The 25,386-nt window shown below is 36.6% G+C and overlaps 4 protein-coding genes and 1 pseudogene across 4 annotated transcripts in view; 2 read left to right on the forward strand and 3 right to left on the reverse strand.

The window, feature by feature from the left end:
* Positions 1 to 25,319, reverse strand: part of LOC137715181 (uncharacterized) — a 29,234-nt gene extending 3,915 nt beyond the window's left edge. Inside the window, exon 1 of the mRNA XM_068454419.1 lies at positions 25,128 to 25,319. The gene's annotated coding sequence lies outside the window, so the exon portion shown is untranslated. The remainder of the gene's footprint in view (positions 1 to 25,127) is intronic.
* LOC137714538 (alpha/beta-gliadin clone PW8142-like) lies at positions 925 to 2,175 on the reverse strand. Its single transcript, XM_068453732.1, has 2 exons — positions 1,411 to 2,175; positions 925 to 1,248 (listed from the first exon to the last, which is right to left on the reverse strand). The coding sequence occupies exons 1-2, from the start codon at positions 2,173 to 2,175 to the stop codon at positions 925 to 927; spliced, it is 1,089 nt and encodes a 362-aa protein (XP_068309833.1).
* On the forward strand, positions 3,380 to 12,371 carry LOC137716549 (cytochrome P450 CYP72A219-like; annotated as a pseudogene).
* LOC137715180 (cytochrome P450 CYP72A219-like) lies at positions 17,612 to 21,731 on the forward strand. Its single transcript, XM_068454417.1, has 5 exons — positions 17,612 to 17,978; positions 18,310 to 18,527; positions 19,072 to 19,316; positions 19,959 to 20,346; positions 20,922 to 21,731. The coding sequence occupies exons 1-5, from the start codon at positions 17,702 to 17,704 to the stop codon at positions 21,342 to 21,344; spliced, it is 1,551 nt and encodes a 516-aa protein (XP_068310518.1). The 5' UTR covers positions 17,612 to 17,701; the 3' UTR covers positions 21,345 to 21,731.
* LOC137714539 (putative glycine-rich cell wall structural protein 1) lies at positions 22,313 to 22,792 on the reverse strand. Its single transcript, XM_068453733.1, has one exon. The coding sequence runs from the start codon at positions 22,790 to 22,792 to the stop codon at positions 22,313 to 22,315; it is 480 nt and encodes a 159-aa protein (XP_068309834.1).
* Positions 25,320 to 25,386: the final 67 nt, after the last annotated feature.

A 25,386-nucleotide genomic window follows, 5' to 3' on the forward strand; every position in this document is an offset into this window, starting at 1 on the left:
GCTCCTGAAGATGAAGTGTTGGATGAGCGAATTGTTGAGTGCAAAAAGTGGCTGCTACCCCCTGACCATTTTGCTTCCTGCTCGATCTTCAAGCATTCGATCCTTTGAGCCATGTGACTTTCTCGCACTGGAGAGCTTACCCAGACGGGTGTCGGAGAATTAGTTTACCCTATCGCACTGGAGAGCAATTTGTTTACCCTCTCGCACTGGAGAGCAATTAGTTTATCCTCTTGCACTAGAGAGCAGACTCATATGGGTGTCGGGGAATTAGTTTACCCTCTCTCACTAGAGAACAATTAGTTTATCCTCTCGCACTGGAGAGCAGACCCATGTGGGTGTCAGGGAATTGGTTTACCCTTTCGCACTGGAGATCAATTAGTTTATCCTCTCGCGCTGGAGAGCAAACCCATATGGGTGTCGGGAAATTGGTTTACCCTTTCACATTGGAGAGCAATTAGTTTATCCTCTCGCGCTGGAGAGTAGACCCTTTTGGGTGTCGGGGAATTGGTTTACCCTCTCGCATTTGAGAGCTATTAGTTTATCCTCTCGTGTTGGAGAGCAGACTCATATGGGTGTTGGGGAATTGGTTTACCCTCTTGCACTGAAGAGCAATTAGTTTATCTTTTCGCACTGAAGAACAATTAGTTTATCTTTTCGCGCTGGAGAGCATGTAAATCATTGTCGTGAGTGCAACTGAGGAAATATGGACTGATGGGACAACCGAAATAATCCTTAGCCTGCCTCTGGTTCTTGGTAGTTGGGCTAGTGTGTCCTTCTGGTACTCGTCTGCCCCCGGCGTGCCATTAGGCTGAGCTGCTACATTTGTCGGAACAGAAGTAGTCTTTACATCCATCAATTTATATGGGGTAGCCCTGTCTGCTCGATCTTGTCATTGAAAGATGACTTTCTAATGTTGGTTATGTCTTATCGGAATGCCTTGTCAATAGCTTCATTGCTGGGGAAATTGCGCAATCGCTTAGTCAGGAGCATTTCTACTTCTTCTTGAATTTGCCTTTGTTGGGAGTGGTAAAGCTCTCGGCTGCCCCAGTCTTGACCTGCTGGTCCAGGCTGCTCTTCTATGTGCTCGGCTCGTCTATGCCGCGGCAGCAATGCATGAGGTGGATTCCTAGCAGGCGAGAGATTTTGTAGGCTGCTGGTTGAACTTAGGCCGGATTGAGTGACTGCTTCTCTCCGCCCATCATGCTGCCTACTCCGATGTGATATGGAGGATGCTCCTTGCGGGCCTAGCTGCGAATGAACATTTCACTTAGAAGGCTGCTCATGTTGATTATCGAAGTGTGGCCCTAACCGTGAATGTATGCTCGTCTGTGGGCCTAGTCGAGAGTGCGCGCTCCTCCACGCACTAAGACAGGAGTATACGCTATCTTGGGGGCCCAATTGGGAGTGTACTCTGCCCAAACGCTCGATTTGTGGCAGGTCGAGTGGCTGCTTGTCGAGATGCTGCTGGAGAGGTTCTTTGTTTGCCCTTGTCCTTCTTTGGGGCACCTCGTTTGGAACACATTGCATCTTCGTGCGTTGCAAGAGCTGGTTCACCAAGGTCGTCTGCTGTGCTAGGGCGCTTATTAACTCTATGACTTGTCGAGACAAGTGTTGTTCACCATTTGGATTGGAAGAGTTTAGAAGGAATGTTTCTCCTTGAGCGGCGGAAGTGTGGTAGACTCTGGGCGCGAGATTTGAGCTGGGAAATGTCAAATCCGCAGAAAAATATAGTGAAAATGCTCTTGGTTTGATCATCAGTCCGGAAATTTGGAGCCGAGATGATTGAACTAGTCTTGGACCGATTTGGGATGCTTGGAAGCCCACGGGAGCAGACTGGGCTACGGGAGCAGGTTGGGCCACAGGAGTAGGCTGCTCGGTGGGAGCAAGTTGGACCACTGGAGTAGGCTGGGCTACGAGAGCAGACTGCTCAGCGGGAGCAGGCTGGGCCACGAGAGTAGGCTGCTCGGTAGGAGCAGGTTGGGCCACGGGAGTGGGCTGCTCGGCGTGTGGCACACGTGGGTGCGAGGCTAGAGTTTGGAGTGACATGGCTTGGGTCATGACCTTAGTGCCATAAGCCTTGGATGGCACATCTTGGGCTTGCTTTGGTGGCACGGCTCGGGCTGTGGTAGTGGTGCCATGGACCTTGCAGCGGTTGACCACCGCGGTGGTTCCCATGGTGGAACCTTATAGTGGTGTTGCCGCTCCCCCTATGATCACATTTAGTCTCGTGGATCACCGCGGCGCCATTTCTTTTATATTAGAATTTTCACTCATAGAGTTTTCTAAATTTCTAGCCATTGTATTTCTCGTTTTCGTTTTATCAAGGAATCTTTGCAAATAAAAAATTCTAATAATAAGAATGTACGAAAAATACAAGTGGACTAGAAAATAGAGAAAAAACCTTTTAATGTGAGAGTCTTCTACGAGTGTGAATTTCAACTCTCAATGAAAGCACCAAGTTGTGGATGCAAATTTCTGCCTTCTTCTTCTTGGACAAAATTGCACTTACAAAACAATTAACACCTTAGGTCAAGCCCAAGAGCCTCATGCGCCTACGATGAAAGGGGGGGTTTTGGCCGAAGAACCTCCGATGCCAAAGTTAGAATTTAGAGAGAAAAGTGTTTGAAGAGTTTTTGGGAGTTTTGCAAGAGTGTGGAACTAGTCTTTCAAAGAAAATGGAGTCCTATTTATAGAGCATGGTTGGCCCTTGGATGTTTTTTGGGGTGTAATGATGATTAATTTGGTGATTAATGGATTAATTTAATTAGCCTAATTAATTTAATTTATATGGAAGGTTTTAAAGGTTATGGAATGATTTCTTTGTAGAGGATATGAAGTAAAGATGGATGAGATAAATTTGAACTTGTTACTTATTTTGGGCACTCTTGACTCGGTTGATGGATGATTCTCCACTGCTCGTATGTAGGAAATCCGGTGTGTCTCGAGGGTAATTTTGTCCTCTTTACCTAAAATCCACGTGTTGCCTCTTGATTATTCTTGACTCCACACGAATCATTCTTGACTTATGCATCAATCGACTATCTAGAACATGCACCGCATCGATCGACTATCTTCAACGTCGTGTAATTATGCCATGGTTTACATCAACGTCGTGATCACTTGATTTTCTCAAATGCTTTCATAAAAACGTCACCTCGTATGTATTGTGTCGTCACAATTTTCTTTAGTCATGCTTTAAGTCTTCAATTGGAACACAAACACAAACATCCGGCGGCCGGCAACATGTTTGATTTGTCAAAAGCTCACAGGCCAAATTTATATATATATATATATATATATATATATATATATATATATATGACATGGATCCTCTCCGGATCCATACATCCTAATTTTAGGGATCCACCAATCTGGACTATTGAAATTTGATCCAACGGCTCACTTTAAAAGTTATAATAACTTTAGCCGTTGAATCAAATTTTAATGACCCGGATTAGTAGATCCTTAGGATTAGGATGCATGGATCCGGAGAGGATCCATGTCCATATATACACACCCATTAATTTTCCCTCTCAGTTGCAACCGGAAAGCCCTCCTTCCTCTCTGTCTCTCTCTCTCTCTAACACAAATTAATGGAAGTATCAGTGGCTGTTGGTGTCGTTTTGGTTGGTATAATAGTAATTACATGGGCATGGAGGGTGGTGAACTGGTTGTGGCTGAGGCCAAAGAAGCTAATACGATATCTGAGGCAGCAAGGCCTTGCCGGAAACTTATACAGGTTTATGTCCGGAGACATGAAAGAAATCTCCATGACGACAGAACAAGCTTATTCTAAACCCATGAGCCTCTCCCATGACATAGCCCCACGAGTCATCCCTTTCCATCACCGATTAGTAAACACTTACGGTATGTTAAGTATATTATTTTTTCACGTTTACTTGGATACAAGAAATAAGAATTGAATCATTCTGATTTTTCACTTTCTTGCGTCAATTAACACATAGAATCCGAAAAAGTGTTATCACTTTGAAATCTTTAACAATACTAGTTCTCATTTTCATTCTTTTTTTTTTTTTCCTCTCATTTCAAGTTAGTATATATGTCAGTAATTCATACTTTCTTATGTGTTCTACTAAATTATAAATGTTATCTAGATTTGCAATTCAGATTCTTTGACAACATAAATGTGATAAGACACTTTCAACGACTTATAAATAAGAGTGACACTCAAGTCTTTAGAGTCGTTGAGAAAGTCTCAAGTTAAAACTCATGAGCCGATGAATAGATACAATTTATAAAAATATATATATGGTTAAAAATTTGATATGAAATTTACAATGATAGTTCATCTATATATATAAAGTGAGCACCCTAAAATGGTGAAACATTCAAAATACCATAAATTCCCCTTTAAGAATTTTGTAAATTACAATTGAACCAAAAGAAGCTAAAGTATTTAACCATATTTTTATTTTGAATGCATTTAATATTTAAAATTATAGAAAGAAAAAAAAAACAAAAACTAAACCTGCCACGTTAGTGGGTGGTTTCATGTCTTTAATTTATTTTTTTTTATAAATAATTTTTTGAAAATATGTAAATTAATTATTTAAATATAAAAATATAAAAAAGCCAATTGCTAAACACGTATGCGTGTGACAAGAGGTTAGTAAAATTTGAATTAACAATCTATTCCAACAAAATAAAAACCGGCGCTGCTAAATCAAACTAATCAAACCTCTATGAGTAGTAAGTGCACTGTTACTAAACAAGCTGTGCACTTAGACATATATGTCTGGTTATGGTATGATACGTAAAAATAATTTGACTATAACTATGTTGAGCCTTTATTTTCTTTGAAAACCAAAAATGCAGGTAACAATTCTTTTGTTTGGATGGGCACCATCCCAAGGGTGATCATCACTAATCCAGAAGATTTGAAATACATCTTAACAAAAATGGAGGAGTTTCCGCGGCCAGAACCAAACCCACTTGTCAAGTTACTAGCAACAGGCAGTGGCGGATTCAGGATTTTAAACTCGGGGGGTCCCATTTATAAAGGTCAAAAAAATTATAGACAAAAATAACATTGAAAATTTAAATATAATACATTTCATTCAAAAATCATATGCAAAACAATATTACAAATTATAAAATCATAATTCAAGTGTCCATTACGAGGTTTTATAAATTACTAGGGAGTACCTAAGTTATTGATTATCTAATATGAAGCACTAAATTTAAAGGGGTGTGCTATTCATACACCCTTTTTTGCTTCTCACACACCCTTTGTTTATTTCTGTCATTTGATCTTCTTTAATTTAGTCGATCCGACGGCCGCAAATTAAGAGGGTGTGTGGATAGCACACCCCAATTTAAAATACCGGTCAAATAAAACTCTCCCCAAACTCCCACTATTTTTCTAACCAAACACACCATTTTTCTCTTTTACTAGCATCCAAACATCCACCTTCTCTCTCACTAAGAACAAAGCTGCCATACCTCCACCAACCGCCTCCCTCCCCATTCTCCCGAAGCCATGGTAGCTCCACCACCAAATTTCACCAACCCATGACAGATCATATCCATCTTACTAACCTTATGAAGGAAATTTCACCCATAAGAAAAATTACTACACTACTACAATATATGCTATCACCGGCGGAGGACAAACCGACGAGAAATCAAATTTCTGTCGAAAATTTGGCACAAATTCGACATTAAACAATGTAATGTTGCTTTTCAATAGCGACACTATTGCTAGCGTCGCGAAAGGGCTTCAGTGTCGCTTTTTGAGCTTAATCCGCCACTACATAGTGTCGCTTTAAAGCGACACTAACCTTAACGTCGGTTTAAAGCGACGCATACTTACACGTGCATCAGCTATTTAATTATAAAGTATGCAGTCTACTGTCGCTTTAAAGCGACATTATATTAAAATTAAATAAATAAAATATTTCTTAAACCGACGTTAGATAACAATTAAATAAATAAAATATAAAATCTAGTAACGGTCTTAACCGACACTATATTTGTTAATAATAATAAAAATAGATGGACAACTGCATGCAATTTCAATTAATCAATTAATTCCAACTAAAGTAAATTATATAATCAAAATTATAAATTTTAAGATCTAAATAAATAACAAAAACAATAATGCCAAACTGTACATCTAACATTTCACATAAAATCCAAAAAGTCGTCCGTCGTAACAAACATTAAATCCGACATTACAAACATAACATAAAAAAACAAAAAGATAGACCAATTATACTGTCGTATTTAACCGACAAGAAAAAGAACCAATTAAACTACCCAACCGAATCTGCGCCTGAACGTCGTCCAGATCCTTCTGCTTGAGATCCTCCTCCTTGAGATCCTCCATCTGATCCAAAAATCCTCGACAAGTCCACATCAAATCCAACACCTGCAAGCATTCCAGAAAACCCCCCAACTGGAACTTCAGGAAAAGATCCACTAGGAGCAGCCATCTCAGGTCGATATACTGGCACTTGACAAAGTGGCTGCTGCATGTATGGCATGGGCGGCTGCTGCATGTATGGCATGGGCGGCTGCCGCATGTATGACATGGGCGGCGCAGGCATCGGATACACAGGATATGGAGGTTGCTGATTATGGCCAGCATACGGATATGCAGGGGGAGGCTGACTTTGGCCCGACTGTTGAGGAGGTTGACTGTGGCCTGATTGTTGGGTTCCCGGGCTATACGGTGGTTGTGGCTGAAATCTTTGAAAAAACCATGCAAACAACTGATTTTGCTTGTTCTCTAGGTCCGAAATCCGTTTATTATTATTTTCGTCCCTCAATTTCAACTCATTATTTTGAGTCATCAGCAACGCCATTGAACTCTTAGATGATCTCCTGGAGGAAATTGATGTAGAAGATGAAGAAGATGCATAAGACACCATATCAGGAGTCACACCATGATCGTATCCTCTGACTCTATTATACCTCTCAGGACCCATAGTATCAACATAAACTTGGGTCCTAAGATCTTCATTATCGTCTTGGCCCGACTCAATCAATGTTTGCAGGTTGCTCTCCATTGTTGACTTGCATTACAATTTTTAAAAACAAAAATTCAATCGTAAAACAGAAATATAAGCTATAGATAATAAATACTAATAAAATCAAATACTAACACGAAAAAATCAATTACCCCTGTATGCTCCGATGTTTCATCAATCCATGTTTTATCTTTTCGTGTATGACATTCACGAAAAAAGGTTACAGGATCTGCTTCTTTCCCATGGTTCTTCCGCTTTATCAAAAATAAAATTTCACACAAACAAATTAAGCAAACCTCATACTAAAAATAAATATAATTATTTAAAATTAATCATCTCTTCAAAATGTACAATCCATACATATTCTTCCCGCACTCTTGCAAAGGATTTTGTACCAGTAGTATGGTTCATTGATTTTAATCCCCGATTAATCTTATTTTTTTACAGCAACCTCCTGAAAAAAAACAAACGAAAAAAAAAAAGATTATATTAGGCAACTTTAAAGTTATAACGAAATAAATCGTGTAAGGTTTACCTTTGTTTTGTCTCTATTCCAATATGCCAACAAATCATCCCACTGGGCAGGAATCACATCAGGAGGAGGCTCGCTGCGCACCTCTTCTGGTCTTTTAGTATAATACTTTTTTTTTAACTTATTTCTAAACTCTTTGTGCGCATGCTCTGCAATCTTAAGCGTCATATGACGGATCAAAGGCATTTTTACTATATCTGCATCTTCAAAAAAAATATTTCCCTACATACATAAAAACAAAAAACAAAAAAAATCACGCTAGTCAAATATTAATACAATCATTGACCTATTATTCTATTTTCAACTAAAAATAAAAACATCTATATATACCTTTATTCTATTCCAGAAAGCTTCCTTATCTTCTTCCGTTAATGGTTGGACAAATACATCATTAAGAAAATCATGCATGCCAATCACCTCATCTCCTGTTTCTTCTTCTCCAATTCCCACATTTTGCTCTCCAATGTTTTGCTCGCCATGATGTCCCCAACAAGCGTTTTTATAATCTTTATCCATATCATACAATATGAGATGTTCAACAATGGTGTTCCTAACAAAAGTATATCGATTACAACATCTTTTGCAAGGACATCTAAACTTATTAGGACCAATACCATTTGCAACTGCTTGATCCAAAAACAAATTAATTCGAGTTGTATACGCTTCAAAATTGCGGGGTATTGTCAACCAACTCTTGTCCATATTTTACCACTTTACGAAGGTAAAATATTACGTTGACACTAAGATGCCTACAATCTTTCAATCCCTATCATGTAGGCATAACTATCAAAATTTTCAATTTCTATCTTTCACCCCTCGAATTCTATCACGATTGCAATCTTTTAATTTTCAACACCTATTATAGTAAAAACAAATTAAAATAACAACAAAAAGTTATCAAAATTATGCTCATCTAATCCATTCTAATAAATAACAACCAAAAGTTATCAAACTTATCAAAATAACAACAAATTCAAATAACAATTAGAGTGCAAAAAAAATTAATTAATATATTCTTATATTCCTAAATATTATAAGTTTAGGTTATATTCTTATATGAAGGGTTATATTCTTATATGAAAGGATATTCTTATATTATAAGTTTAGGTTATATTCTTATGAAGGGTTATATTCTTATATTCTTATATTCCTAAATATTATAAGTTTAGGTTATATTCTTATGAAGGGTTATATTCTTATATTCCTAAATATTATAAGTATAGGTTATATTCTTATTAGAGTGCAAAAAAAAAAAAAAAAAATTAACATAATATATTCTTATATTACTCAATATTATAAGTTTATGTTATATTTAATATTGTTAATTTAACATAAATGCTTATAAATATTATTCATTCCATTTTCTCATAACAATTCAAATTATGTTCATCTAATCCATTCTAGTAAATAACAGCAAAAAATTATCAAAATAACAACAAATTAAAATAACAATTAGAGTGACAAAATTAATTAATTCGACTAAATTTTTATTAATTTAACAAAAATAGTAGAATTTTATCTAAGTGCTTAAATTATAATTTTTAAATTAATAAACTTGTGTATTATACAATTTAAAAATTAAAGAAGTTAGTGATACATACCTGATTTGTTGAAGAATTTCGACGTCAACAATTCTTTATGTACTCAACCAACTCAAATAAATTTCCTACAAAAATAAATTGTAACTAAAAATTAAACATAAGAGGAGAAAATAAAATTATTATAAGCAAGAAAAACTTACTGTTGTGAAGAGGAACAAATGAAGTTTGAAAACCAAAGGAGAAAGCTGAAAGAGAGAGAACACGAGAGACTTTGTAAAAATTGGAAGAACGAACAAGAGTGCAAGAGAAGAAAAAGAAACACGGGGGAGAGGATATAAAGACCATCAATGTGTCGCTTACAAGCGACACTGGTTTTCAAAATATATGTCGCTCAAAACCGACGCAGGATTTAAAATATTAAAAACAATAATTAGTGTCGCCTAGAAGCGACACCCATAGTTTATGTCACTTAAAAGCGACACTGTTTTATTTAAAGCGACGCCAGTACTTAAAAATATTAAAATATATGTCGGTTATAAGCGACACTAAATTTTTACGTCGGTTTAAAAGCGACAGAGAAATTTTATGGCGCTTATAAGCGACAGTAAATACGACGTCATCTTCAATGAGTGTCGCAAATCTCTTTTTCGCCACTATATAATATTAAACCGACGCAACAACTGACACTATTAGGTCCTTTTGTAGTAGTGCTAAGATGGTTGAAATAATTTGGGAAAGTTTGGGCTTATGTACTGCCCCTGCCAGACGACAGAGAAAGGTTGGAGGAGAAGTGCGTGGCACCGACGGATGAGACCATGGCAGAAGCAAGGAGGAGAGAGGCAGGAAGGGTCCCTATTTCTTTCTTCTCCATGCGTGGTCATCTTCTCCGAGAAGAAGACAGCCACTGCAACCTACACAGACCTCATGCTCGAGTACGAGGGATCCCCGGAAAATTTATAGCAACGATTTAGAATTGCCAACGGGTCCTGGGACCTCTCTGGTCCCTATGTGGATCCGTCCTTGGCAACAGGTATTGCACTCTATGAAGGTGAGAAATGGGCAAAACACCGAAGAATTATCAACCCAGTATTCCATTTAGAGAAGCTGAAGGTATTATATGCACACTCTTGCCAATATTCATTAAAAAATTCTTGTAAAACCTAATTTAATTAGCATTGCGTATTATGTTGCCTATATAATTAATGTTGATATAATTTCTGTTTTCTTTCTTATTTTTCATTGTTTTCAATAGCGTATGTTACCGGCATTTTACGAAAGTTGTAGTGAGATGATTGTGGAATGGGAGAGCTTGGTGTTGAAACAGAGTTCATGTGAGTTGGATGTTTGGCCTTATTTTCAAAATTTGACAGCCGATGTGATTTCTCGAACAGCATTCGGAAGTAGCTATAAAGAAGGAAGAAAAATATTTAAACTTTTGAAAGAGCAAGTACAACTTGTAACAAAAGTTGTGCAGAGTGTTTACATTCCAAGATGGAGGTAGATTATTTTCTCTTTCACTCTTCAGGTTGTAAATATATATCATCCTGCCAAATAATAGGCTAGCAACTAGTTAGTCCAGTTATTTATAATTAAATTATGTTCATTAACCACAGTAAAGATCGCACTCATTCAACAAACGAAAGCATATTATGAAAAACATTTTTGTGACAATTTTACAAAGTTTTGAAGGAAAACCTGAAGAAGAAAACCAAGTGCTTCAAGGCAACCAAAACCATTCTATCAGTGCATGCTAAAATTATAATTTTTCGTGTTTAAAGGAAGCTCATCTTTCAATACAACAACAGTGGGGTTGGGGACGGGTATCAAACTCGTTATTCATGTAAACATATATAAGACTTCCTACTTGAAAGTACATAATAATACCACTAAATCATAGTGCTAATAGACGGGAAGCTCAACTTGATTTTGAAGAAAATGGAGGGCTCGTAAAAGCACGTAATCTTCATATTACAAACATGCACGGACAAAAAAACACATTAATGAATGAAAACAAGCGTACATTGTCTTCTTCATATATCTTCACAGAACGATTGGAATAATTAAGGTTTTGTGCATGCAGGTTTCTACCAACCAAGACGAACAAGAAGATGAAAGGAATTGACAGAGAGATAAGAGCGTTACTTATGGGTATTATAAACAAAAGAGAAGAGGCGATTAAGGCAGGTAAAGCCACAAAAGATGACCTGTTGGGTGTGCTTATGGAATCCAACTTGAAGGAAATCAGGGAACATGGCAACAACAAAAAAGTTGGAATGAGTATGCATGATGTGATCGAGAAGTGCAAGCTGTTTTACTTTGCAGGGCAGGAGACCACTTCAGGGTTGCTAGTTTGGACAATGGTTTTGCTAGGTCAATATCAAGACTAGCAAGATCATGCAAGAGAAGAGGTTTTAGAGGTCTTTGGAAGCAACAAGCCAGATTTTGATGGGCTAATACACCTAAAAGTTGTAAGTGTTTTCCATTGAGAAAAACATTTGAGGGATTACTTGTACTAAGTTATTGTGAAGAGTGCAAAACAGTTGAGTTAAAAGATGACATGGGTTTAAGAAACGAACTGATGATCACACATCTTCTTTTAGCTGAATTGTCCTTGACTCACAATCTACATGACAAAAAATAGTCCCCATACAAGTTCGGATTTCTATATATCAATCTATTGTTTGGGTTTTTCTACAGTAACACAGTGTATAGAAATGCACCGGTGTTTAAATGGCTAAAATTGGATTGTCAAAACCCAGCCATGCAAATCCAACCGTCCAATGCACAAAATTATCCCGTACACTGGTGTAATCTATCGTTTACCCTATGCTATAAATTTAAAACTTAACTTGGTTGTATATCTAATGCATGCTTTCCCAGGTGACCATGATTCTGCATGATGTTCTTCGATTATACCCAGCACTTTCTCTGATGACTCGAATCACTAGCAAGAAAACACAACTTGCAAACTATTCTTTACCAGCTGGAGTGGAAGTTGCCTTACCCACACTCCTAGTTCACCTTGACAAACAATTGTGGGGTGATGATGCACAGGAGTTTAAGCCGGAGAGGTTTTCAGAAGGCGTTTTGAAGGCAACAAAGAACAAATTTACGTACTTCCCTTTTGGAGGCTGTCCACGGATTTGTATCAGGCAAAACTTTGCAATGGTGGAAGCAAAAGTGGCCTTATCGTTGATTCTACAACACTTTACATTTGAGCTTTCTCCCTTCTATGCTCATGCTCCTTCTTCACATCTAACCATTCAGCCACAGTTTGGTGCTCATATCATTTTACACAAACGTTGATTACTTCTGTGTCAGAAGTTCTCTCTAATTGTTGAATATATAGTGTGTAGTAGCTAGGAGAAGGATGAAATATAATTTGATGCAACGTACGTATGATATGTTATCTTTGAGAAAAAATTTGAGCAAAGGGGAACCGCATATATATATGCCTTGTGGATATAGTGAAGTCCGCACTTAAAGAGGTAGACAAGGATCCTCAGGGTTTTCTACAATCTGTACTGCAGAAATTAGTTTTCAGAGTTTGTAATGCTTTTAGAAATAAATGGAGGAAGAAGAAAATGATATGAATTGGTTATTTGGAGTACAAATCTTCCCCATATATAGAGGGAAAGATGACTTTCCGAATTGGTTAGTCATTCAAATATGCATGTATCTCTTAATTCAAACCTCTACTTCACTCAAATCAACATTGGGAAACAAGTGAAGATGAATATTCCAATCTTCCATGGAGGCTGTATTTTCCCTCTCGGATTCCTCTAACACTTGAATATATACAGGACGTAGAACAGAAAAATTCAGGGACTAGGTGCACGTACTCGGAGGCTGGATTAGAAATAGCACCTCATAAAGGATTGAAAGAATGATGTTATCAATTGAAATGTTCACCACTGTAAAGAAAATAGTGGCCACCAACCGAGACCCCAGCAAACCTGCACGAACATATGAGCAGGTTAACGACGGAATGTATTTGACTATTGTGCTATGGTTCTTGTATGTCAGTCTGGGAATATATAAAAGGAACATATACATAGCATTTGTGTTTTGCAACAGCAAAATTGAAAACTCGTTTAGTAATTACTTTTTTATTTTTAATTTTCAGTTTTTGTTTTTAAATTATTTGAACAATTGAAAAATCATTTAATAATTACTTTCAAAATTTTTTTTTTTTACCTTAATTTTCTAACTTTTGGTTTTCTTCCGTTTTTAATTATTTAGCTACCAAACAAATTTTCAAATTTTTAGATTTCAAAAAACTGAAAACAAATGATTATCAAATATTCTTTTAAACCAAGTATAAAGGCTTTATAGGTTAGCCCAGCCGAAATATGTTTTACACCTCATAATATTGAATCTTATTCATGGGAGATACGTGAAGAAGAAAAGGACGTAGACCTTTTTCTATCTTTCTGTAACCTTATGAAGAGGACGAAGACCTTTATTTATCTTTCTGGAACCTTAAGTAAAGTAGTACTGTTTTGTTCTTATGTGACTTCTTTTACATAGGAAACTTGGTGGATGGGCTTTAAATGTCATCCTAGAGTTTAGCTATTCTTTCTTGAAAAAACAAAAAAGTTCAGCCATTTCATTTTGGATGAAGAAGCTGGTAGAGGAGTGGATGGCATCTAGTAGAAGAGATCAAAGTTTTACGGAATAGTTTTCGAGGTTTTGGTTGTCAATGGCAGCCGAGAGCGGCGAACAAGGCGGCACACTCACCTGCTCAATTCGCGCTTAGTTGTAACGAGCTCAGGACTTGGATTGAAGATGCTCCTCCATGGCTATTGGCTAGAGCCAAATTTGGAAGATGATTTGGAAGACAGAAGTGCATAATTTTCAAGAATAGCAGGCGGCAAGCTTTTCGTGGTGGTGGTTCATTTCTAATGAAGAATGGCCATCCAAATGAGAGGTGCATGATTGTTTGTTTACCATTGTTGTTTCTTTCCTTGTCTCTCTCATTCAAGTTGTATAATTGGCTCTGTTATGAAATGAAATCATTCGTTATTGATAAAAAAAAAGTTCAACTATTCTATCAAACTAGACTTAATAAATCTGATTAGTGAGAAATGTGATAAAATTGAAAGAAATTCCTCTGAAACTTTAGGACAAAAATCCAACAAAATTTGGTTTTCAAATTTTGTTTGTACTCTGTCCCTACCTTACATAATACAATCATTAAACTTAAACATGTTATAATATAAGTAAATTAGTTAAACAACGTGACAGTGATGTGATATTTCACTGAACATTGATTACTCATATACATTGCAAATCTAATGGCACGTTTACGTAAAGATAATCGGAATCAAAACGCAGAATTGAAATCTGATTACGAGAGACTCTAGTGTGTATCAAATATTGAGAAATAAAAAAGTTGGTGAGACCTATGCGAATTTTGAAATCCAACTCCAAAATGTGGAGAAATTGAATTCCCTACATTTAGGTGGGAATTGAATTTCAAGTTGTTGGGGAAATTGGAATGAATTTTTCCTTCCTATCATACCCTCACTTATTTCTAAAATTTCAAGATTGCCCTTCGCATGAACCCGACACGACCAACTGTTGCCCAGTTTAATATAAAATTAAACAATAACAACAACCAGTGTTCTAAAACGCGGTCTAGGAGGTGCCTAGGAGCTAGGCGGATGTGCTCCGCCGCTATTAACTCGAAATCGTTCACTAAATTGGCAAGGACATTAAGCGGTGTAAGGCGGCTGCCTGGGTGGGCTAGGAGGGCTCGGTGGACGCTAGGCGGTCTGGGTGGCTTGGAAAAGAAACTTCTGTCGCGAGACTCACAACCTTCTTGTCTCCCCGAGTCTCGCCATCTGCCTCTTTATTTGCTAGAAAAGAAGTCGAATATGGTGAGAGAGAGAGAGAGAGAGAGAGGTAGATGAGATTTGTGCAATTGCAGGGATGGGTGATGGCGACGGGTTGTAGAAGGTTTGCAGAGATGGGTGCGGCGGCAAGTTGTAGAAGATGAGTGTAATTGCAAAGAGCTACGAGTTAGGATTTTAAGCAATTTGCAACTTTTTGCTTTAGCTAGCACCTTTAAACAGTCAGTGAAGGATTAATTAAAAAATGAATGTAGGGCCAACGTTTTATTTTATTGAGAGGCCCAAGAATATGGGCTTACAAAATCATACAATTTTTGAACTTTACATGTATCCTCATATTTAACATATATACCTATATATATTCTTTATTTTTTGAAAATAACATAGTATCAATGTTTATTTATATATATTATGTCGTAAATTTGATTAATTTATATGTGATTTGAATTGTGAACTTATTGTACATGTGTCATCCTATGATACTCCTCATTATTATTATATGGCATATATGCTTAATGTGTGTTAAATTTTGAACTTGATGGATACTCCTTTTGCATTTTATCATTCTTTTATTATATTTTCTATGAATTTGATACAAATATAAATTTTTGTAATTGTCAATATGCATTTATTTACAAGATATACAAGAAATTTATCTAAATCCGCCTAGGCGCCCGCCTAGACCTTGCCTATGCGCCCGCCTAGACCTTGCCTATCCGCCTAGGCGCTATGCACTAACCCTCCGCCCGACTAGCGCCTAGAGTTTTTTAGAACCTTGACAATAACAATAATTAACAGAAAATACAATAATTAAATTTCAGTGTGTTTTATATTTGGTTAATAGAGGTATTTAACAAGTTTTCTATTAAGTAGTATATAAATTTAACCAAAAAATTAGAATATAGAATCATTTAATCAAATAAGGGCAGTTTAGTAATTATATTAATTCACATTCCCAAGTGCATTACTAAATCATTTATGTAGAATCTATACTAATTCTATTCCGATTTCATAAGATTTTAATAAACAACTTCATCAAAAATTTAATTTTGACGCCTCTTTTTTTGATTTCATATGGTCTTATTTCAACTCCTTATCAATTTAACTTTTTTTCATTTGATTACAAGTTAATAACAAGTCTAACGAGTCATAATACATCTACCGTGGTTCTCAACTGTTTGCTAATGCGTGAATCATGATGCATCTAGAATTGGCACGGCTTCGACGTCGTAATCTGAGTTGTGTTTGCCATGTGGCCTTGCTTTCATAAAAAACCATCACCTACTTTAGCTTTAAGTCCCTAAGTCCTAACTTACCCCTATGAGAAAGGCTTTCTTAAAAAGTAGAACTTTTTCTAAATTTTCTGTCGCATTATATTTTAACATAATATTTTATAATATTGACAAAAAAATAAAATGAGATGGCAGTGGAGAATGTATGAAGAATTCATTATGAGAAAATCTCTTTAGCATTTCTCTACCTAAAATACGTGTAGTTTAATTCGTGTGTTGAATGTGATTTAGATAAGGTCCTGATTTAAGGATGAAGATTCTCTCCGGATCTTTTTTGTGAAAATTATAGGAATCTTAACATCCTATTTATTCATAGTACATTATGCACTTCGTTATGTATTGTTTGTGTTTAATTTTAAATAAAAAATTTCAATATAATTTCTGACCGTATGATATACAATGAACGGATGAAATATAAAGATCTCTAGAATCCTTACAAAAAGAATCCGGTTAAGATCTAAATCCATAATTTAATTGAAGTCCTCATTACCTGCCCCCCACAAATACAGATATCTGGCAGCAGCTGGTTTGATTGATAAGGACAAACAAAATTGAGGACTCCACACATATGAGAAAATTTTCATTGTAACGAGAACACGGATGGTATACCATGTGTTTTTATGTAAGTGATAGGAAATTTTATTTTTTAAGTTATTAACCTTTTAACACACATATCCTACCATTTGTATAATGATACATGGTGTACCACCTCATGTGCCAATCACACTAAAAAATTTGTTCACACATATATTATTAAAATTATAGAGACCGTAATTAATTAATATTATCTCAATTTAGTCACTTGTTGAATTAAATAAGGGTTATCAAAGGTTTGATCCCCACCCCCCCCCCACACCCAATTCTATCAGGTGACAATATATATATATATATATAATGAAAAAACGAAACAAAAGAATCTTCCATTCAATTATTGAAAAGATTTAACTTTATGAGGTGTACTATCATATATATATATATATATATAATTAAAAAAAAGAAAGAAAAGAATCTACCATTCAATTATTGCAAAGATTTAATTTTATGAGATGTACTATCATATATATATAAAATTAAAAAAAGAAAGAAAAGAATCTACCATTCAATTATTGCAAAGATTTAATTTTATGAGATGTACTATCATATATATATAAAATTAAAAAAAGAAAGAAAAGAATCTTCCATTCAATTATTGCAAATATTTAACTTTATGAGGTGTGCTATCATATATATATATATATATATATATATATATAAATAATTAAAAAAAGAAAGAAAAGAATCTTCCATTCAATTATTGCAAATATTTAACTTTATGAGGTGTACTATCATATATATATATATATATATATATATATAATGGATGTACATGATGCAAGTTATCAAAAGCAGATATAATGGATGTACATGATGCAAGTTATCAAAAGCAGATATCCTTCTTTCTGTCGAAACCCATCCTCGCATCTTTTTCTCTCCGTAAACACACAAATTAATGGAAGTATCAGTGTCTAACATTGGTGTTGTTTTGGTGGGCATAATTGTAACTGCATGGGCATGGAGGGTGGTCAACTGGTTATGGCTGAGGCCAAAGAAGCTAGAAAGATATCTGAGGCAGCAAGGCCTTGCCGGAAACTCATACAGGTTTTTGGTAGGAGACTTGAAAGAAAGAACCATGATGCTAAAACAAGTATATTCTAAACCGATGAACCTCTCTCATGACATAGCCCCACGAGTCCTCCCTTTTGAGTACCGCTCGGTGAACACTTACGGTACGATTACTATATTTTTATTTTTATTCTTCGTATATAGTTCGGAAATAAGTGTTATCTGAAAATTTGTCGTCCAGATTCACAATTTACCAATATAAGGGTGATAAGACAGTGTCAGTGATGTAGTGGTACACAGTTTGGTAATGAAGGTCTCGTGGTAAAAACTTATCGACCCTCGTATAGTTGCAATTTATCAAACTGGTGATTTACAACATGCCAACAAGAGATCACTAATAAATTAACCTCCATGAGTAGTACCTAGTTTGAGAAGTGGAAATAATTTGATTTTAATTTGAAGTTTTAGTTTTTAAAAACCTTAAAAAAAATGCAGGTAAGAATTCTTTTATTTGGGCGGGACCAGTACCAAGGGTGAACATTGCTAATCCAGAAGATTTGAAAGACATCCTAACAAAAATTGAGGATTTTCCAAAGTTGAAATCAAATCCATATATCAAGTTGCTAGTATCAGGTACTGCACACCATCAAGGTGAGAAATGGAGAAGACACCGAAGAATTATCAATCCAGCATTCCATTTAGACAAGTTAAAGGTATTTACAATATTCATACAAAGTTTGTGGAAATTTTACGCTATCTAATAAGCTTAGAATTTATGTGCGTACGTAAATATATATTTATCAGATTATAAAGAGATGATTAGCTACGCAATTAGTAAATATGATTTAAATTGCAGCATGCATTCGCAAATGTTTAGTTGTGTTTAAGAATAAACCATATCCATGTCCAAAATACGCATATGCAAAATATATTTGCTAAGGAAATATATTTTTATTAGGAAAACCTCGACGGTACGATGAAAATTTTATTGAGCCAGAAAAAAAAAAAAGTTACACATAATCAGGGAAAGGGAAGACGTAAACCTTACCTCTTATAATATAAGAAGAAAGTGAAAAATACAAAAAAAAAAAAAAAAAAAAAAAAAAAAAAAAAGAAAAGAAAAAAAAAAGGGACATAAAAAAGGAAACAAAAATAAGTGATTAGTTTTTTGGATGTGTATTACGTGCGTTGTCTATATAACTAATTAATGTTGACAATTTTTGGTTTTTCTTCTTTTTTTTTGGTTGTTTTCTACAGGGCATGCTACCAGCATTTTACCTAAGTTCTAGTGAGATGATTAAAGAATGGGAGAGCTTGGTGTTGAAAGAAGGTTCATGTGAGTTGGATGTCCGGCCTTGTCTTGAAAATTTGACAGCCGATATGATTTCTCGATCAGCATTTGGAAGTAGCTATAAAGAAGGAAGAAAAATATTTCAACTTTTGAGAGAGCAAGCACAACTTGTAACAAAAGTTATACAAAATGTTTACATTCCGGGATGGAGGTAAAATTATAATTCTTTTAGTCTTCAACTGGTAAATAGCAAGATCATTCAGCCAAATAGGTTAGAAACTAGCTAAATCAATTTTATACAATTAAATTTGGTTCATTAACCGTATGAAAGATCATACTCATTTAAGTAGTAGTATTTAAAGCTTGTTATACAAAGCTTTTTTTGTGTGACATTCATAAGTAGACACCAATACTAATATTTCAGCTGTAAAATCCCATGAGGAACTCTGTTTTTTATATTATAGCTTTTGTTGCAACCATTCAACACATCACAACTGAAACACTGTAGAGTTATCCGGAAGTGATCCACCGATTAATACGAAGAAAATTTCAGTAGTGAATTAGTACTGAACATAAAAAAAGACGCTCGGTACACTTCTATAGACACTCTTCACAACTAGCTCTTCTTATCCAAACTTGAAAGCTTCACATTTTCCAACTAGCTCCAAACGTTTACATCGTCAATCCCATACAATCCAATCTCAAAACTTATGAATATGGATTAGCTACAAATATTTAAATAGTTAGTTCTTGCATAAAACTTGTATCATTGAATGAGACATCGCTTTGTAGTCAGACCCCTTGTTTTCTTCATATCACCATTGGAACTAATAATGATATTTTTTTTTTGCAGGTTTGTACCGACCAAGATGAACAAGAAGATGAAAGGAATTGATAAAGAGATAAGAGGGCTACTCATGGGTATTATAAACAAAAGAGAAGAGGGGATTAGGGCAGGTGAAGCCACAAAAGATGACTTGTTGGGTAACCTCATGGAGTCCAACTTGAAGGAAATCCAGGAACATGGGAATGACAAAACAGTTGGAATGAGCATGGATGACGTGATCGAGGAGTGCAAGTTGTTTTACTTTGCAGGGCAGGAGACGACCTCATTGTTGCTTGTTTGGACAATGGTTTTACTAGGTCAAAACCAGATTTGGCAAGATCGTGCAAGAGAAGAGGTTTTGCAGGTCTTTGGAAGCAACAAGCCAGACTTTGATGGGATAATTCATCTAAAAGTTGTAAGTGTTTGCTATCGATAAATTGAGAATACGTACCTTATAGGAGTTCATTTTTATCTGCATTGCATCAAGAAAAACTTGAGATATCACTCCTGCTACGTGACAATGTTAAATGTTGAGTGTAAAATAGTTTAGTTAAAAGATGACATATGTTTAAGAAGTGAAATTAAGGATCAAATTAATTTAATCACATGTCATCCTTAACTAGATTGCTTCAATTCCACTGAACAATGCTATAGGTAAAAAAAAAATAGTGACCATAGAAGTTCAAAATTTGAATATATCACTGTTGTTTGCTTAACCCTAGATATTAATTAACCTTTTTAGACCTAACTAATGCTATATGTACTACATTTATTAACTATAGTTGTTTAGGTAGCTCTGTAATAGACGTGAACCCATCTGTGTATGTGGAATCCACCTATAAAATTGCGTAGAGAAGTAGTCGTGAGTCGTGACTCTCAGAAGATTGCTTAGTGTATTTGCTTCCTTACACTTTTGGACTTGTTTTCATCTCTTTTTTTGGCATAAATGCAGAATTTAAATTGGTTGTATATGTACTGCATGCTCCCCAGGTGACCATGATTTTGCATGAAGTCCTGCGATTATACCCATCACCTCTTCTTGTTCGAACCACTAGCAAGACAACAGAATTCCGAAACTTTTCATTACCAGCTGGAGTCGAAGTTGCCTTACCAATGCTACTAATTCACCATGACAGAGAACTTTGGGGTGATGATGCACAGGAGTTTAAACCGGAGAGGTTTTCAGAAGGCGTTGCGAAGACAACAAAGAACAAATTTATGTACTTCCCCTTCTCAGGTGGTCCGCGGGTTTGCATCGGACAAAACTTTGCTACGGTGGAAGCAAAACTGGCCATATCGTTGATTTTACAGCACTTTACATTTGAGCTTTCGCCATCCTATGCTCATGCTCCTTCTGCAAAAATAAACCTTCACCCACAGTTTGGTGCACATATCATTTTACACAAACGCTGATTACTTATGAGCTAGAAGTTGTCACTGAATTGTTGGATATATAACGTTTAGTGGCTAGGAGAAGGGTGAAATATTATTTACTTCAAGTACGAATGATATGTGTCATCTTGCAGACAATTTTTTCTCCGCTATTGGTATGCAAAGAGGAACTGCAAATATGCCTTATGGATTCAACAAAGTTCAAACTTACCCTGTGATTCAACAATGTCATACACAACGAAGATGTGTAGAAATGAGTTGTACAGTTTGTAATGTTTTTAAATGGAGGAAGAAGAGAATGTTATCAAGTGGTTATTTCAAACCGAAATCTTCCCAATGTATGGAGGGAAAGGTGACTTTCTGAATTGGTTAAGTAATCACTCAAATGTGGATGTATATCATGCTTCAGACCTCTTCTTCGCTCTAATTTCGATAATTTCTTTCAAATGTATCGCAAAGCATCCACGAATATTCTACAGAGGCACCCTTTTTACCCTCTCGGATTCGCCTAACACTAGGAACGCATACAGGCAGAACAAAAATTCAAGGATACTGGGAGGCTGGAGTATAACACCCCTTAAAAGGATTCTCAAATTCCATCATCAAGCAAAGATTTAGGATATAAAATTATACATCTAAGCTATTTGATTGGGCTCCTTGGGTGACTCTGCATCTCGTTTTGGTCATATATAGAGTTTCGATCAGAAGTGGCGGAACATACTGTGCTGTCACTTGGTGTTCTTCGGAATCCTAGCAGAATGAAGGAATGATGGTATCGATTGACATCTCCACCGCTGCAAAGAAAAGAGTGGCAACCACATGACCGAGAATTTCCCACCTTGTCCGAAATCCCCTAGTGAGAAAAAATTGTCACATTAGCCTAAAGCCCACCAATAGTTAGAAGAATTGAAAGATAGAAGCCTCTTAAAAACTTAACTCAGAGAAATAAATTTGAATGAAGCATGCAGAGGTAACCTAAACATGACTGACTAAGAGAACAAATTTTGGTTAATAGTTCCAAAAGAGGCAGTTGTAAGGCCGAAATAGGACCCTACCCCGCTATCAGCGCTGTGTCCGTACCCAGGTCTTCCTCTCCATGGACCGTGTTCAGTCTCATATCCACCATGCCCAGTTCCAATACCAACTCCTCTACCTTCTCCATATCCACCATCTGTGGAACTTCGGCCAATGCCAATACCAGTGCCTCTTCCACTACCTTCACCAATGCCTTTTCCATACCCAACACCTTTGCCAGAGCCTCTGCCAACACCATAACCCTCTCCAATCCCTTCACCATCACTGCCATCACCAATGCCTTTGCCCGTAGCCCTCTCTGAATCCTTTCCCATCGCTGCCTTCACCAATACCTTCGCCATAGCCCTCTCCAATCCATTTGCCATCACCAATGCCCTTGCCGTAGCCCTCTCTGAATCCTTTCCTATCGCCGCCTTCACCAATGCCTTTGCCATAGCCCTCTCCAAACCCTTTGCTATCACTGCCTACACCGCTGCTAGAGCCTCTGCCAACACCCTAGCCCTCTCCAAATCCTTCGCCATCACTGCCTTCACCAATTCCAATGCCAATGCCTTGGCCCATGGGCTTTTCCATTCTCATTCTCATTTCATGCCCACTTGGGTTCTCAACTTTGAGGACCCTACGGGCATTGCTCAAGTAGAGCAAGCAGACAAGTGCCATCAACGCAATGCTGCAGGAAGCCATCTTTTTCCTTTTGTTTGTTTTGCTTTGCATGGTTATATGGCTACATATATATAGCGAGCGTGGGCTCTGCAGGAAAAAGTGCTTGTAAAAGATGGAAACTAGAAAAGCACCAAAAGCGCTTTTCCGAGGATTGCCAGTTGTTTTAGAACTCTGTGGAGTCATGAAGCTTTTGTGAGCAGAGTATTACCACAACGGAACTTGTTTTCAGCTTCCCTGCCGGGCCACCTCATTTCATTGATCACATCATCACACAATAGAACTAGAACTAACGAACATGCATCGGGTGTGTTTTTTCGATTTTGGTGAATTTTTTTGCACGACCGATGGTTGAGTGAGGATTTAAACAATGATCGGTTCAGATCACGGGTTTGAAGTGGCTAAAACAAATTAATAACCCCATATTAATAGTCTGGACAAATAAACACTACCAAATAGGCATTTAAGGATGCTACTTCAGTTGCCTACAAAGAAGCGGACTGATCTTGATTGTTGATGCATTTTGAGCCGGCATGCCAGGATCAGCTCTGCGCACATGACTGACAATGCAAAGCAAAAATAGAAAAGAAAATTTGACATCAAAGTGGATTGTTTTGAATAAAGGACTATTCGAGCAGTTTTGGGATGAAACTAACGAGAGGGAATCAAAACGTTGCTAACGTGTTTGAATGCATCGCAAAAGAAATGTCAGAGACTGGACACCAGTCACCAAAACATCGTCATTCTCGAACATAGATTCCTGTGCAGAGAACAGTCTCTGCAACCACTTATACATTATCATCCTCCAAAAACCAGAATCGGGAAATTCTGGTCAGCGGACAACATTTTACTTAAATCCTCACAATAGTCATTGCCTATAATTTATCAACAGTCAAACAACCTCACCACTGCCTGATTCTGCCTCCATGGCTTTTAACTCTTCAGCCAGCGCTCGTTCCCTGTTCTTTAGTTGTCTGTCCACAGCAACCATATATAGGCCTAAAAAGAAGTAACAATCCTCGTCAGAAAAATAAGGAGGTTCCAAGAAATTGGAACAAAGACAAATGTACAGAACAGACAATTACATGAAACGCGGTGTTATCCAGAGTACTAGTTGGGGGTTTTACAAGTTTGAAACCCTGATCAGTTTAGACGATACTTTACCTAATATATTTCTCATCCAATCCAATTGAGGAAAGAAAACAATTAAATTGGTTAACCGGTTGGTTTGGCTTGAATTTTGAATTTTTGAACACCCCTATAATTGTGTTATGCGGGGCATAAATACTATTCGTGTGGCAGATTGTAAACCAAAAGTATTGTCAAACTAAAAGTAGAACAGACATTTTCGTTATGAAGACTTGGAAATCAAGAACAGACATTTTCGTTATGAAGACTTGGAAATCAAGTATGCTATTTGAATCAAGAATCAAAATATGGAAATCAAGTATGCTATTTGAATCAAGAATCCTCATGGACCATCGATCCCCGATAACTCCTCTGCCTGCCATACCTTGCTGCCAAACCCAATTACATTGCTTTAGCATTAACAAATACTGGATACCCAAAAACCTCATTGCTGATCAGATAATCTAGTACAAGAACTGGAAATGCAAAATTTCGGCGTTGGCATCGAATTTCAACATTATCAAAAGATTTGAAGCTCAGTAACTGAAGAGGCAACAAGCTTAGCAACTATTCCTCACAAAAACTAATATGCTTGATCCATCGCGATAGACTACGAAAGCTGTTATGGACCAGACAGCAGCTGATCCAAGCCTATAACAAGTGGTCACAATTCAGCTGATCCCAACCCAATCAGTAAAAACACATAATTCAGCTTATATTTCGATCAAAAAACAAAAAAATTCTCTAAGTTATCTCAGAAGTATGTTGCTCTCTGTGTTTGTAGAAATGCGTAGCAGAGATGTATAATTCACCAAACACATAGCAGATATCAATAAATTGCAATTGGGAAAGAAACCCATTACGCGTTAGGCATAGCATGTCAGAAACAAGTAAAAAATTAGCATAAAAATTTCAAACATAAAATTATAAGCATCGAAATGCAGACCAAATAAAAAAAGAAACGTAGAAATGGAATCTTACTAGTTTGACAGAGAGAGAGAGAGAGCGAGGGAGAAAGCAAGCGTTTGTGACGGAGATGGAGGAGGGAGCGGCGGAGGGAAGGAGAGAAATGAGAGAATCTTCACTGGTAAGAACAAAATGCCTGCCTCTTCAGAAACGTTGCCGCATGCTCTTTCTGCTTTCTCCAATTTTCATTGTTTTTCTTCAGTAAGCAAGCGCAAAGCAGGGCCTTTGCCTTGATAACAACCCAAAGTTCTGTTTTTACAGGAAGCCCATCTGA

This window comes from Pyrus communis, chromosome 14 (genome assembly GCF_963583255.1).
Source record: "Pyrus communis chromosome 14, drPyrComm1.1, whole genome shotgun sequence".
NCBI classification, from domain to species: domain Eukaryota; kingdom Viridiplantae; phylum Streptophyta; class Magnoliopsida; order Rosales; family Rosaceae; genus Pyrus; species Pyrus communis.